The sequence below is a fragment of the Cryptosporidium ryanae genome (assembly GCF_009792415.1).
Source record: "Cryptosporidium ryanae isolate 45019 chromosome Unknown contig_31, whole genome shotgun sequence".
Lineage (NCBI taxonomy): Eukaryota > Apicomplexa > Conoidasida > Eucoccidiorida > Cryptosporidiidae > Cryptosporidium > Cryptosporidium ryanae.
This window is the reverse complement of record NW_027125547.1, coordinates 69,940-85,016: the sequence shown is the minus strand read 5'-3', so window position 1 is coordinate 85,016 and position 15,077 is coordinate 69,940. Positions and strand designations below refer to the sequence as shown.

The window sequence follows — 15,077 nt, the reverse complement described above, 5'->3', positions numbered from 1 at the left end:
TTACGAAAAAGTATCGCACTTTTACTTATTGCAAACAACTTTGTACAATTGCACTTTACTATTAGAAAATAAAGCTCCAAATAACGGTTTTGGCAACCAACTTGTCCTTTCCTGCTCTCCTTTATTACAAATGAACAAAAAAATAATAAAGATCCCTTCCAGTAAACCTTTTATGCTTGTAACCAACAATAATAACTTCTAAAACTAATAATTTGAATTAAAACTCAACACGAAGTTCAATATATTAAAGCATTTAAACAAATAAAACAGGATATCGATGCGTTTCTTTCATACATGCATATAACACATACGCACCCAGGTATATCTATATTCCCTCTTCAATCAACTATATGTTCTTATTAATCCACTTATTTTAAGAATCACCAATAAAATGCAACCTCTGAAACAAATCAAATTACATGATAAAATTTATTCTCTAAAAATCCAAAGCAATTAAAAAATGAATTTATTTACTTCTTTGGGCACTTTGTGTCTTTATCCCAAAAAAATATGTACTTGAATAATTACGTGGGAAAATTTTTTTTCAAACCATACCCCTTTAGAAAAATTCAAGAATGAAACTTCAAAATTATTATTTTTAGAGTTTTTGTTGTTGCGTTCCGTTACTCAATATTATAAAGTAAACTATTTCAAAGTAATTCTCAACTTGTGCAATGGCAGAGGCTTATTGAAAGAAAAGCGAGACATGCAACTCTAATTTTAACGTTTCCCTTCCCCTTCCTCAGTTATCACACTTTTTCTACCCTCTTCCCTTCGCTTCTCAATCCCTATTGTCGCAAAGCACAATAACCTAGACACTAGCAAAACGTCTTACACACTCTCAAACAGGTAGACAGGTATACAAATCGACGCCCGGGCGTCGAAGAAGAAAACCTAGAGTTACACGACCGAGGTCCTCAGTGACACTTATTCGCCATTCACAACTTTTCCACCCATAATAATGCAAACAAGACAAAGTAAAATAAAGCACAGGCCGTCAAGAAAACTACCCTTCAATTTAAAAAACGAAATTAGTGCCACCAAAACTCAGTGTGGGCCAAGTCACACAATGGCGCTCATTTCATGTGGAAACATATCAAGTAGGGCGGCAATGTGTATGCAGCGTTTGCAAATCTGCATGAACCCGGTACTTGGATGTAATAACAAATTTCTAGTATTAGCTAATTCTAGAGACAAAATAAAACTTAATTTAGAGCTCATCATGTCCAGTGTATTCATCGCCAGAGTGACCAGGGGCACCTCCGGCTTGTCCATAAACAGCAGCGATAATTGGGTTGCAGATACCCTCGACTTCTTTGAGCTTGTCCTTGATTTCTTGGGCGTCCGCGTCAGGATTGCTGGTCATGAAGTCTTCGGCATCTTTAAGGGCCTCCTTGATTTTTTCCTTGTCGTCCTCCTCTAGTTTCTGACCGAGTTTGTCCTTGTCCTCGATACTCATTCTCATGGAATGGACGTAACTATCCAGGGCGTTTTTGGCATCAACTCTTTCGCGAACTAGCTTGTCCTCTTCTGCGAACTGCTCGGCTTCCCTGATCATACGCTCAATATCTTCTTGAGAAAGTCTTCCCTTGTCATTTGTTATTGTAATCTTTTCAGATTTGCCTGTACCCTTATCCTTAGCGCTAACTTGCAAGATGCCATCCGTATCAACCTCGAAGGTGACCTCAATTTGAGGAACACCCCTTGGTGCAGGTGGGATCCCAGTGAGCTCAAATTTACCGAGTAAATTGTTGTCCTTCGTCATTGGACGCTCACCTTCAAATACCTGAATCAAGACTGCCGGTTGGTTGTCCTGATAGGTACTGAAAACCTGGCTTTTTTTGGTAGGTACGACCGTATTACGAGAAATTAACTTTGTCATAACACCACCAACAGTTTCGATACCCAAAGTGAGTGGAGTAACATCCAAAAGTAACAAGTCGCTACCTCCCTCTCCTGCTAAAATACCTGCTTGAACGGCAGCACCATAAGCGACAGCCTCATCCGGGTTAATACCTCTGTTTGGTTCTTTTCCGTCGAAGAACTCCTTGATCAAAGACTGTATCTTTGGAATACGAGTGGAACCACCAACAAGGACGATCTCGTCTACTTCTGACTTCTTTATCCCTGCATCCTCCAAGACTTTCTTTACTGGGTCAATCGTCTTTCTGAACAGATCTGCGTTCAATTCGTCAAATTTGGCTCTTGTCAAAGTTTCGCTGAGATCAACACCGTCCATTAAGTCCTCTATTTCCACCTTAACTTGAGGAGTAGATGAAAGGGCCCTCTTTGATTTTTCTACCTCTCTCCTAAGTTTCTGAAGAGCCCTCTTGTCTGACTTAACGTCCTTACCTGTCTTTGACTTCACAATTTTAATGAAATGGTCCATAACACGCTGATCGAAGTCCTCACCGCCCAAGTGTGTATCACCACTGGTAGCGACGACTTCAAAGACACCATTGTCTATGGTGAGAAGGGAAACATCAAAAGTACCACCTCCCAAATCGTAAACCAAAATGCTCTTTTCTGCTTTTTTGTCAAGTCCAAATGCAATAGCTGCTGCCGTTGGCTCGTTTATTATACGAATAACATTCAAACCTGCAATTGCACCGGCATCCTTTGTAGCTTGACGTTGAGCATCATTAAAGTAGGCAGGTACTGTGATAACCGCATGTTTTACCTCTTTACCCAAGTAGGCCTCTGCTATTTCCTTCATCTTCAGTAAAACCATGGCTGATACTTCTTCTGGGGCAAGTTGCTTTTTATCGCCTTTCACTTCAACTTGAATATATGGCTTACCCTCTTTGTTGATAATTTCGTATGGCAAAAGGGTCTTATCCTTTTGTACTGAATCATCCTTAAAACGACGACCAATAAGCCTTTTTACATCAAACAATGTTTGAGCTGGATTAACTGTTGCTTGGTTCTTAGCTGATTCACCTATTAGTCTTTCCTCATCAGTAAATGATACGTATGATGGAGTAATACGATTACCCTGCTCATTTGGAATAATCTCCACTCTACCATTTTTGTATATACCAACACATGAGTATGTGGTACCGAGATCAATACCTATTACTGGGCCATCATATTTTTTCTCGTCAGCAGCCTTCGCTATAGACACCAAAGACAAACCCAAAAACACAGATAAACAAGTCTTTAACAGTCGCATCATCTACCTCTTCCTTTTTTCTAATATTCCTATTCTTACTCCTTTTTTGAATAGAAAATGTCAATTTATTTCCCCTCACCCCGAATTGTTACTTTTAGTACTAATATTTAATAATATTATTTATTCCACTACTAATATCCTTTTACGTGATTATATATACCATATGTATTTGGTCTGCTTTGCTGTAAATATGATTAATTGGTTATCTTTTTGAGGGGCTCACTCGTACGAGTCTCTGTAATCATTTAATAAACGTATATGCATTTAATGTTATTTTGCCTCTATTCATTAATACTTTATTGTATCCGGTTTTCCGCCACTTCCCCCCCCCACTATCTAGAAATGCTTCACCCACTCATAGTTCCGTTCTGATTCAATTGAGCTCTCTTTTATGCGTGGATTCTACTTTTGTGGCCTAAGCTACAAAACGTTGATAAATATCTCGCCTCCACTCTGAAAAAGAAGTTCTGCCTCCAATATCTACTCTATATTGTTCCTATCTTTCCATTTTAGTTTTTAAACTGCCATTTTGCCGCCACATTTGTTCCATTCTGAGGGTAGAGACTCTATTGCCACCCACGAAACTAGTTTAAGTCTGCACTGCGACATCATAAATACGTAAACTTGAAGTTATAGCTACTATTTTTCCTATATATGCGTTCAGTCTCACTCCCGTTCAGAAATTCTATAGGACTTATTTGACGAAAACCTTTTTTTCCAGGTGTTCACTACACTGACACTCATCTCCTACTACAAATCAGTAATATGGGTAAGAACCTACACAAAACACACTAATTCATAACTTTTTGTTTAAAATGGTAAGTACTTTAGACTTGAGTTGTGAGAATCCTGTCTCATGAATAAACTAAGGAGGAAGAGGGCATTCGTGCATTTCCGTAAGATACACTCGATGTTTCGAAACCTGTTAACCGATAAGTAGTTACTTTGCCACCCTCTTCTCGAGACTTCTTATTAATGTTTCTTTTTCTGCGAGTTCCGCCTCTAATTGTTCAATTCTCTCCTTCAAACTATTTATAGAGTTGTCGAAATTTGATTTGTTTCTATATGAATTTGTGAGCTCCTGTTGCAATTGCAGTAATTTAGATTCAAGTAGCTTCTTGCTAGTAAAACTTGGTTCTGGGTTAATATCCGAGTCTCCCTGATTATGATAAAGTGAACGACTTAGACCGTGTTTTCCTGAAATATTATGCTTTTCATTGTTTTTGATGCACTCGCCTTCAGCATCCATATGGTTTGTATCTCTCGTTTGAGTTGTTGTTTCTTTATTATGCACGGCATGCTCACATGTGCGTATTCGTAGTTCATTTTTCAATTTGTTGTCTAACAAGCAAGTAATTTTGTGAGTTAGCTTAACAAAAAATGATAGATTGCGAGCCAAACAGTTATACTTTTTATTATTGTTTAGAACCGCAATTATAAAATTGATCACTATAGATTGCAACTTACACGATTCATAAATCTCAAGGAGATCAGCAAGAGTGGGACTGTTTCTCTCAATTGCTCTCTTTAAAATCAAGGACTCCCAGTCCTCTTCCTCCATTACGTATATAAAAACCCTCCGATCTATAAAACTAATAAATTGGCAGTAAAATGATTAACGGAAAGGATGCTAAAAAGATAAGCAAGTAAAAGAGGGAAGAGAAGAATCAATGAGAATAAGTATTTAAATGCGGTTTATGAAAGATTTTAACATTGAACTTTATTCCAGCGTAAATTTACCCTTAAGTCCTTAATTCATTCACAGGTAAGCCATTATTAACGGGAAATATGTCGTAAATATGGCAATATAGTGATACTGTCCTGTATATTTTTATTTCCCTCTTAAATACTCCCAAAATTCTTGCTCATAAAGTTGAACCAGCTTGACATACAGTATCTATTCAATTCTCGCCCAATTGAAAGGCCGTAAGATAATAAACTATTAATTAATAGCGGAATGATGGCGCCTAACATAACAAGTACACACAAACAAGAAAATAGGACTAAGAATAAATAGAAAAAGGTAAGAAGCAAAACATATAAATAGAGAATTAAAAGGTGAATTGGCTAAAAGCACCAACATCAGTTAAACACCAAAGCTGAGCATACCAGGTTTAGGTAGGTTGTGGGAACACAATTGAAATGACAACAGAAGAAAGGCGATTAAGAGCAAATTTGTGATACTTTACTTTGTGTTAGGCGATAAGTGGGATGAATCAGGGATTCTCTACGTCTGAGGATGGTAATGTAGAGTCTACAACAGTTAATAAGATATTGGCAAATGTCCAGGGTTACTATAGTGGAGACTATGATTGGAATGATTTTTATGGGGATGACGAGGACGAACTATCATGTGACTGTGAGAACGATGTAAAGTTGGACTCGAGTTCAATTTTGTTTTCTTCAAAAAATAAGTTTGACAGTGCCATTCAAGATAAGCTTAAGGTTTTTCAAACCAATGAAAAAGGGAACTCGAGACTCGGAGACATTAAATATAGACAAAGGATAAGACATAGAAGAAAAAGAGACAAAGGAAATGAAGATGACAATCCCGACTTTTTTCACGATGAGATTGTTGAGCAAATCCAAAAAGGAGAAGATTTGCTTACGATAGCTCCTGAAGAAATGAATGAGATACGTCAAAATGCGTGGATTCCTCGGGGAGAATATATACCCGACGATATTGCAATGGGTTACCATACTGCTTGGGATATTGGCAAAAGAGGCTGTGTTGCGGTTAAGTTGGTCGGAGACTGGGATTCTCACATTTCACCAAACAAAGTGAGGTTTTTCGTTATGGACGGGACCGATCCCATTGCCTTTCTTTCGTATTACACAAAAAGCGACCTCAGAGTGAGCAGAGGAGAAAAGTCTGAAAAGAGAGGAATAATATTTGCAAACGACCTTAGAGATGGGTACTGGGATTATTCTAGATCAAAAATAATTTTTTCCAGAAGGAATAAATCTGGAAAAACCACTATAATTGAAAACATCCCTACACAATTTATGGATGCTATGATGGTCTGCATAAGGGAAATTGAGGTTCACAAAAAGGTGAGAAAAATACTTAGGCAAAGAAAGAAGCTTGCCTCTCTCAATGTAACCTCTGAGAGAGAAAAGGACACTCCAACAGAAAACAAACCCATTGAAGAGATGCAAGATTCAATGGATAGCCAAGATAACGATGTAATTGTCCCGGTCGGGAACGTTCTCTCCGGAAAAAGAGGGTCCATTTCCAAATTAATTGCACCTAAGGTTGACTTTAATAAATTACTTTCATAGTACTGGAGGCTGTATTGCATTTACACTCCGATGACTAACCTTAAGCATGCAGCGCCAAATGTGTTTAACTTAGCGCTTAAGAATTTCCCCGAATAAGGGATGAATTTCTAATTTTTGTGAAAATTTTCCAGTGGGGAAAAGAAATAGTAAATAATCACATATCGCCCTACATGTATTTTTGGTTTCTCAATAGCGATACACCTTTGTGTTCTTTACTTTGTTTTTTGTGACATCTTCCACCTCAGTTTGCCCACGCTATTAAATATAACACTTTAAAAAGTAATAGTTGTAATAAATGCGGAATTAAAAACTTGAAAGTTGAATAGAGCACGCAGAGATTGGAATTGAGGTTAAGAGATTGACTGAACTGCATTCAGGTTGTTCCATAAGGATTTAGGTATATTTTGTTTGCCTTTCGGTTTTGTAAATATACGAAATTAAATGGGAGCCTCCAATTCAAAGGAGCTTGGAGGTTTCAGGGTTTGTAATTACGGGGAGACAAGTTTGGGAAAGTTATTGGGGTTGGAGAGATACTTTGATTATATAGTGGGGATAGATGGAGTACCACTTACCCAAATTTCTGATGCTTCACACGACTTTTTTGTGAAAAGACTTAAAGGCGTAGCAAGATCTAAACTAAAGATTAGTGTGTACAATTCACTCTCTTCAAAGATAAGAACTTTTGTTTTAATTCCAAGTAACACATCTATCGATGCTGTGAACAAGGCTCGAACCGAAGATGTCAAGCACCTAGTCTGTGACGAAAATAAAACAGAGAAACAAGGAAATGAATCAGATGGAATTAGATTGAAGTTAAATCACAACATTCCCTTTGAGACTCAAAAAGTATTCCAGTTCGTTAACTTTGACGAACGCATTACTGGTTTTGGGATTGGTGTTCACTGGGAGGAAATATCAAAAAATGGGGTTAAGGTAGTTAACGTTCAAAATTCCTCTCCGGCACAAGTGTCAGGTATAATTCCAAACGATGATTATATTATTGGAAGCAATTCTCTTAAAAGGCCTTTTTATTCCACGGACGACTTCCTGAATTTCATTAAAAACAATAACGGTTCTCAAGTATCACTGAGTGTTTACAACTCTGAAACTGAATTATTGAGAGAAATATCGATTACTCCTGATTCCTCTTGGGGCGGAAGGGGACTCCTGGGATGCGATATAGCTGCTGGACCTATGGTTGATATTCCTTTTAGAAGAAAACCAAGTATGGGCAAACATGAAAGAGAACTCGTAACTGTTTCCACTGATACCGATAAAAAAAACGCAGATTTATCGGTCTTTAATATGAATTCTCCAACTAAACCCGAGTATATATTTGCGTGTTTTGACGAAATTTCCAATAGAATCAACTATGAACTTAAAGATTTCGCCAAAAACACAGCTGATGTCGAAAAAGACGATTTAAAGGAGGATTTTGATGAGTCAATACGGGAAAGTGAGGTGGAGTTTAACGAAGTAAATTGTTACAACGGGAAACAAGATGCTGAGGTTGAGGATTACACAAATCTAGAAACCCAAGAATTGAGAGTAGAGACTAATAATGAACCAACACTCAAAAATGACGAAATACGCGATCCTTACGGAGACTCGCACTTCGCAGGAAATATTATTATAAGAGACAACTCCTTTGATCTATTTCAAATTAAGCAAACAAATAACTTAACACAAGATAAGCGAGAAATCATTCAAAAAGCAATAACTGATGATTTTAAGAACATAGATGAAGATTTGGATGATCCCAACGTGAATGGGAGCACGAAAAATAGCGGTGGTTATATTGAAAAAGAGTTAATCATCCCAGAAGGTTTTATGAATAAAAACAATTCTGAACTTTCAAATACACAGGAAAACATAACTTTGGAAAGTTTTTGTGAAGAAAAAGATAAAAACGAAGAGCAAGAGATGACTTATGGTTTAGTAATACAAAATCAAAACGAAATTAAAGGCGAGATTCAAACACAGTCCCAGTTCTTTGGAGAGGTAACAACTCCAATTGAATCAGAAAAATGTAGTGAAGAAGGGGTTGATGAAAGTCAAAGTGAGACTAACGATACAAAAAAAGTCAGCCAAGATGCAACCTGCTCAACTGACAACAAAATTAACGTTGGTTGTGTCAACATGTCGGAATATTCTTACGGTTCAAAAGCCAAAAATAATGATAACCCTACTAATGAAAACATGCATGCATATACACGTGTTAACCCCACAAATGAATACACAGAAATAAAAGGCGAGGAGTGTAAACAGGTGAGCAGTGAAACCAGCGAATTGAGTGAAGAATATATAAAAGAGTACGAAAACAAAGAAAATGATCTGGAAACAGACACACCCGGACAAGTGCTGACTCCTGTCAGTGAGAGGGAATACGAAATATTCAAAAAGCTTATAGAAATAATGCCGGTACTCGATTACGACCCTCCAGGAACTCTAGAAATATCAGAAGAAACTGAGAAAGATTAGTTTCACAAGTAAAAGAATCAAGTGTATTTAAGTAAAATTAGTTCGGTAGGTAGAATTTCAACCTAGACTTTTCTTTAGTCGCACGTTATCTTGTTGTATTACAGGAAGCACTAGTCATTAATTATATCTTAAGTTATAAAAAAACCAAATAATAGATATTTGTTTTTTCTCGTTTCAAATACATTCCTCCTCCCCTCTCCCTCTATCTCTCTTATATTATACTCCTCGTCCCGTTCAGTCTGACTTGATATGCTTGTAAATGTAGTGTATGAAAAGATAAGAGGAAACAAATGTAATTGAAGAAAGGGAAAGAACAAGAGTGTATGTGATTATTATGTTCGAGAGTACAAATAGTGTGAGTTGAATGAATCCAAATACGTGATTTGAATATGAGAAAAAATAATAAAGCGAAAATAGAAAAAAGTAAATGCAAGGAGAAAGGCCATTAAAAAACGAGAACCACCACCATCTGTAGTTTTCCAAGTTAAGTTGAATATATATCAGAATGATCGAGGATGTTGAACCAACAAGAATTAGAAGAATGGTACTTATAGTTAGAAGCAGGAAATTGTTGTGATGTTTGTTGTTGTAGAAGTAAAATGGAGTATAATTCCAAAAAGACACTAGTAAATAGTGTAATTCAACGTAAATTGCCGAGAATGGAATCAAACCAGAAATAAAGAGCTGAAGCTTTTGTGAATTGTACCACTTTTGTTTTGGTATCTGTCTTGGAAGTCTGTTTGTCTTACAAGGAAACTTGAAGCTTTTTTCTGATCTTTTCTTCCCAAAAAGTCCACCAATGAAGCAAAGTGGCATGGAAACCATTAAATAGAGAGAGAATACTTTAATGGAAGAAAAAATATCAAACAACCTAGGTCCTGAAGAAAGGGTTAGTGACTTAACTGCCAAAACCATACAGTATACTGGAAATACGTAGATAAAACAAGTTAGAAATATGTTATACCTGAATTTCCTTCCTCCCATTGATGTATATATGTATGAAGATGCATAACCAGAAATATAGGATGAAACAGTGAATAACAGAAGCAAGAACTTTACAGTCTCTGTATCAAATGATAAGTTTCTGAACATAGATACATTGTTGGTAATGCATATTATCAATCCAACAAATAATATTTGAAATCCGTTTCCAACAAAAGAGGAGAGGATCATTCTGTATTTTGGAGATCTAAAAATGTCTCCATGTAAAAGTTTCCAACCCTTCATTTCGATAGGATCGTCGTCGAAGGCCAAATTCAGATCGTCTTCCCCCATTGGAAAGTATCTCGAAAATTCTGACCTAAGAACCTGCATGAAAATTAGGAGTAACATTGAGATAATTAAAATAGTTAGGAAAACACTGTTAAACACCCCTAACCATCTAATCATTGGTATTTTGACTTGTTTCTTGAGTTCATTATTAAATGATATTTCGTACTCGCTGTTTATTGTGTTAGTAACGTCCACCCATTCTACACTATAATATATATTAATCATTGAAAACTTTCCAACTCTATCTGAGGATATTGCTTTATCTATATTAATCATATGTTCCCTTCTGGACTTCGCTTCCAAAGAAACAATATCACTACCTTTATACCCTATAATAAGATCATAACCTGTAATTAAAATAGCGTTGTCACTCTCATTTATAACTCCAAGTGTCTTAGCTATTGCTTTATCTTCAACATAAATTTCAAATACATAGTTATTCCTAATGTGTTCTCCAAGTCTTTTAAGTTGTTCGTAATTTAAATTCACCGTACAAAGGGGCTTGTCCAATTCGTTCCTTCCAAAAGTTGCATTTAAAGTTATTATTTGGTCTCCTCTCACAATCTCATTAAAAGACATGTTTTCAATACTCTTTCCTCCCTGACATAGTGGTATCTTACTGTAAAATGAGAAATCTGAGGTTGAAATGCTTTCCTCATATTTCCATATCCTATTTAACATTATCTCCACATTATCTCCCTGCTGGTACCCATTTGTTTGAACGACAAAAATTATTACTAGAAGAAACAAAAACAAAACGTTCATCCTGCATATCCCTCTTGTTCCTAGTCCTCTCGATTTTATTTCCATCTTCCAACATAATAGTAGTTTATTCTTATCCAGTGGGGTATATTTAGTCTCAACTAATTTCCTCCAGCTGGCGCCAATTCTACTCCCTATTGTGTGCTTTGAACTTAGTTAATAAAAAGAAATTACTAAACGTAAAAGTTCTTTTTCCCTCTTTATGTATGCTTTTTAGAGAACAATGTTTAGAATATCTTAGGTATATGCAGAATCAGAACCATCCGAATCGTTGTTATTTTCAAAAAACTTACCCAATCCGTCCCGAGCATATCCGTCTCACATAATCGTTGCGCTACAAGGCATATTTAGGCAGGCGATTTGCATCACATTCAGCATTTACGTATCACCCACTAAAGATATGAACTAGAACAGACTGGAGTTTTGCCAAAGTGCGCGACGAAATCTAAATTAAACAAAGCAAGCTAGCAATTTGAATCTAAAGAGCCTTTAAAAACAAAACAAGACCAACTACAGAAATTAAAGAGAAAGTTTGAAAATAAATTTACATCCAAACTTCAGGACAAGCTTAGATACCCTGGCTGCAGTCATATATTCTAAAAAGCCCAATTTATCGGTAATAGCTTGAGGGTTTCACAATCAATAGGTCTCGTCCGAAATCACTCTAGGCTTTCCGGTGCCATCCTACCCAACGCTTGTGCTTGTCTTTGAACAAGTAAAGCATGCTACTTTACTTAAATTTCTACTGTTAATTAAACCCTTTTATTTTTTATCATTAAAACTCGATACCTCTTTATAGATCTCAAAAGCGGCAACGTGTTAGGCGGTATGTGTCGGAGACATCGAATAGGTGCCAATTAAACATTAACTGAAGTTAAAAAAGTAATCTTGTATTTTAAATAAGTAAATACGTACACATATATATATTAGTTATTGCGAGGAAAAGCGAAAATCATTTTTGAGACGCGTAAAATAGCAACAGAGAACAAACCTATCAAGTTCTTTTCCTATATAAAGTATAGAGAGTGGAATTTCATTTCTTGAGCGAAATACATTCTTGGTTTTAGCAAGTAAAGACAAGAAGTTGAGTAAAGGTTTTTTCGTTGTCAGGTAGCGATACAGATCTTTCTGACAAGTTGAATATAGGTAAAGATGAAGAGCAAGTTAGTGAAATCGGATCCATCTCTCCAGATGAAGATAAATCAGTATATGGTCATTGGACGTGGTAAGCCAACTGAATTGAACCCACATCCCAAGGTATTTAGAGTATGTATCTTTGCTCCAAACGAGGTTGTGGCTAAAAGTAGATTTTTTTACTTTATGTCAAAATTGAACAAGGTGAAGAGGGCCAACGGTGAGATATTGTCAGTAACTAGAATTTTTGAGAAAAGACCAACATACGTCAAGAACTTCGCCATCTTGCTTCAATACAGAAGCCGTACAAGCGTTGTTTATATGTATAAGGAATACAGAGATATAAGCAAAACTGGTGCTGTAAGTCAGATGTACGAGGAGTTGGCCGGTTCTCACCGTGCTAGACGCAGTAGCATTCAGATAATTCGCGTATCTCAAATAGATTCTAAACTCGCGAGGAGACCAAAGACAACTCAATTCTTTAATTCTAAGCTCAAATTCCCGGCAATCAGGAAACTCCCAATGGCTCCAAAGGCTTTGAGATCCACATACACCGCTTCCAGACCAACTACCTTCCAAAAGTAAATAGGTGAATATAATTCCTTTTTGTTATCTATTTTAGAATTAGAATATTAATGTTATCTTAATTTTGTGTTGAATTCTCTCTCCCACCCACCCTTCTCACCGCTGAGCAGGTAGTGGGAATTGCATACTGGGGTTGCTCGTCCCGTATCCCAAACGGCGATGTGTTGTTCCCATATTTTGTTCCCTTGCGTCAAACTTACGACCCTTTCGCCACTTTCGCTCAAAGTCGAGAGAAGGAAGCACCACATCCTGTCCAAACGCAGCGGGTCAGACGGAAAACGAACATTTTCGCTCAGAAATAGCGTGAAGATCGTGGACATTCACTCCGGTAATCCAGTGATGAAATCATGGAACGTTCATCCAGTTAAGCTACTGCTGCTACTCGGATTAAATGTAAGAAAAATTGATGAGGTCACACAAACGCATTGCTGAAACTAAAACTGTGTTATCGTGCTAAGCATAAAAATCAAATAAAACTTCAGTATAACCGCAAGTAAACACCTAAAAATGTTCTTCCGCTACTATTTTTACTTAAACTACAAAATCACCTGTTTTACGCACTTTCTATACATGGATTTTGGGCCTTTAAATATTAAAAAAGTTGGCGCTGAATTGCCATAGGGTATGGTAAAAATAAGATAAAGAGCAAACAGAAAGAAAGTGGATGAAAATGGAGAATAATTGTATGGGATGGTCTAAGCTAATTATGAATTCCTAAAAAGAGACTTTATATCATTTAATTGACTCTTCTGTTACTAATTGCACGGTATATCTGAGTAACAAGCCACATGAAAACATATTTGAGGTACAGTGTATAAAACAAAGTTAAAATGGACGGTGAAAAGCTAGGTGATGAGTTGAACTACATGCTATTGTGCTGGGAGTCCCGCCATGTGAGCAAAAGCAGTGATAAGATGGATTCGCTCTATTCCAAATTGGATGATTTAAGCCTTAAATACAAAGGTGAAACAACGGTGGAAGACACAATATCACCAATAATAAATAAATATATAGCTGAGATAGAAGGTGAGATTGAGCGGAAAAACGAAATAAAGCGTAAAGAGAAGTTAGAATTGGAAAGACTGAGAAGATTGGAAGAGGAAGAAAGGGAGAGGAAGAAGCAAGAAGAAATAAAACGGGAACAGGAGAAAAAAGAAGAAAAGAAAAACGAGGAACTGAAAGATTCTCTCGAGAAAAAAGGTATTAGTTTCAAAACAGACAGTGCGATACTAAATGAAAGCGCTTCACTGACAGAGAAAATTGATGTCAAAAGTAAAAAGGTTATTCAGGATGAAGAGAACGACTTGACTCGGCTGTTTGAGTACTCGAAAAGCATAGAAACAGTTGATCAATTTGAGAAATCAAGCGAATACAAGGAAATAGTATCTAGTACGGAATCCAGCGTGAAATCCACTAGAATAAACACAAAAAAGACGATCCAACTGTCTATAAATCAAATATCATCAACAAATCAGCAAATAATTCTTTCGTCTAAACGTATAAAGAATACGTTATCAGACATGAGATTTTCGTCATCCACTGATATTCCCGTCTTTTATAATTATAGTCTTTATCTAACGGCAACACTGTTTTTAGACCAGTGTTCTTCTCAAATATCGGCACATCCGGAATCAGTTTGGTGCTACTCCTATTCCTGTATGCAGATACTTGAGGACAACGAGGACTTTATATACTTTCTAGAAGGAGTTATATTCAAGGAATTCAAGTTTTTATATACGAGTAATTTAGACGATATTGTAATAAAGTACGATAGATCGAACAATTCAGAAGACTCTTTTATAAAAAGACTTGGTTCAGTTGTCAAGTTTTACTTATCAATTAACATATTAAGAGGAAGATTTGGAAAAATATGGATTTGGCTCGTTAAACTGCTAAATGACGATAAACCACACAAGCTTTTTCCTATTGTTATGATTTCAGTTGTGCAAATAATTTCATATTTTTTTAAGGATGTATTCAGAATTCAATATATTAAAATTATTGACTATATATTAATTCATAAGCTTCCGAGAATATACGGGTTTCCAAATGACGATTCAATTCCAATAAAAGCGCACTGTAACCAACTTGAAGGACTCCTTAATGATATTAAGTCTGTAACTGCTGAAAACGGTTTCAATTCGCCTCCTAATGGTTTTATCATTAAAGACAAACACATAGACGTCGATTGCTGATGTTATTTTATAATAAATTTAATGATGTTAAATTTGTACTTAATTTTATCTGTTCTATGAATCATTACTAATCCCTTTCTACAGGTCTGCAGTTTGTTAGCGTCTTAATTAGTCGCTGCTACTGCAGAATTTAGTGACAGGAAAAAATGAATTTAAATTCTAATTAATAAAGGAGACGGACAAGAAAAAGTATT

The 15,077-nt window shown here is 36.3% G+C and overlaps 7 protein-coding genes across 7 annotated transcripts; 4 read left to right on the top strand and 3 right to left on the bottom strand.

Annotated features, from left to right (window-relative positions):
• Positions 1-1,210: 1,210 nt before the first annotated feature.
• On the bottom strand, positions 1,211-3,172 carry FG386_002050 (uncharacterized protein; the record flags this gene model as incomplete). The annotated part of the gene is made up of 1 exon (XM_067341398.1): positions 1,211-3,172. One exon carries the CDS (start codon positions 3,170-3,172, stop codon positions 1,211-1,213), a length of 1,962 nt encoding a protein of 653 aa, XP_067196849.1.
• Positions 3,173-4,112: 940 nt separating this feature from the next.
• FG386_002048 (uncharacterized protein) lies at positions 4,113-4,733 on the bottom strand (the record flags this gene model as incomplete). Its single annotated transcript, XM_067341396.1, has 1 exon — positions 4,113-4,733. One exon carries the CDS (start codon positions 4,731-4,733, stop codon positions 4,113-4,115), a length of 621 nt encoding a protein of 206 aa, XP_067196847.1.
• A 650-nt stretch (positions 4,734-5,383) lies between these two features.
• Positions 5,384-6,454, top strand: FG386_002047 (uncharacterized protein; the record flags this gene model as incomplete). The annotated part of the gene is made up of 1 exon (XM_067341395.1): positions 5,384-6,454. One exon carries the CDS (start codon positions 5,384-5,386, stop codon positions 6,452-6,454), a length of 1,071 nt encoding a protein of 356 aa, XP_067196846.1.
• A 441-nt stretch (positions 6,455-6,895) lies between these two features.
• On the top strand, positions 6,896-8,935 carry FG386_002046 (uncharacterized protein; the record flags this gene model as incomplete). The annotated part of the gene is made up of 1 exon (XM_067341394.1): positions 6,896-8,935. The coding sequence occupies one exon, from the start codon at positions 6,896-6,898 to the stop codon at positions 8,933-8,935; it is 2,040 nt and encodes a 679-aa protein (XP_067196845.1).
• A 234-nt stretch (positions 8,936-9,169) lies between these two features.
• On the bottom strand, positions 9,170-11,017 carry FG386_002045 (Phg1B; the record flags this gene model as incomplete). The annotated part of the gene is made up of 1 exon (XM_067341393.1): positions 9,170-11,017. One exon carries the CDS (start codon positions 11,015-11,017, stop codon positions 9,170-9,172), a length of 1,848 nt encoding a protein of 615 aa, XP_067196844.1.
• Positions 11,018-12,121: 1,104 nt separating this feature from the next.
• FG386_002044 (60S ribosomal protein L18A) lies at positions 12,122-12,688 on the top strand (the record flags this gene model as incomplete). Its single annotated transcript, XM_067341392.1, has 1 exon — positions 12,122-12,688. The coding sequence occupies one exon, from the start codon at positions 12,122-12,124 to the stop codon at positions 12,686-12,688; it is 567 nt and encodes a 188-aa protein (XP_067196843.1).
• Positions 12,689-13,518: 830 nt separating this feature from the next.
• FG386_002043 (uncharacterized protein) lies at positions 13,519-14,883 on the top strand (the record flags this gene model as incomplete). Its single annotated transcript, XM_067341391.1, has 1 exon — positions 13,519-14,883. The coding sequence occupies one exon, from the start codon at positions 13,519-13,521 to the stop codon at positions 14,881-14,883; it is 1,365 nt and encodes a 454-aa protein (XP_067196842.1).
• Positions 14,884-15,077: the final 194 nt, after the last annotated feature.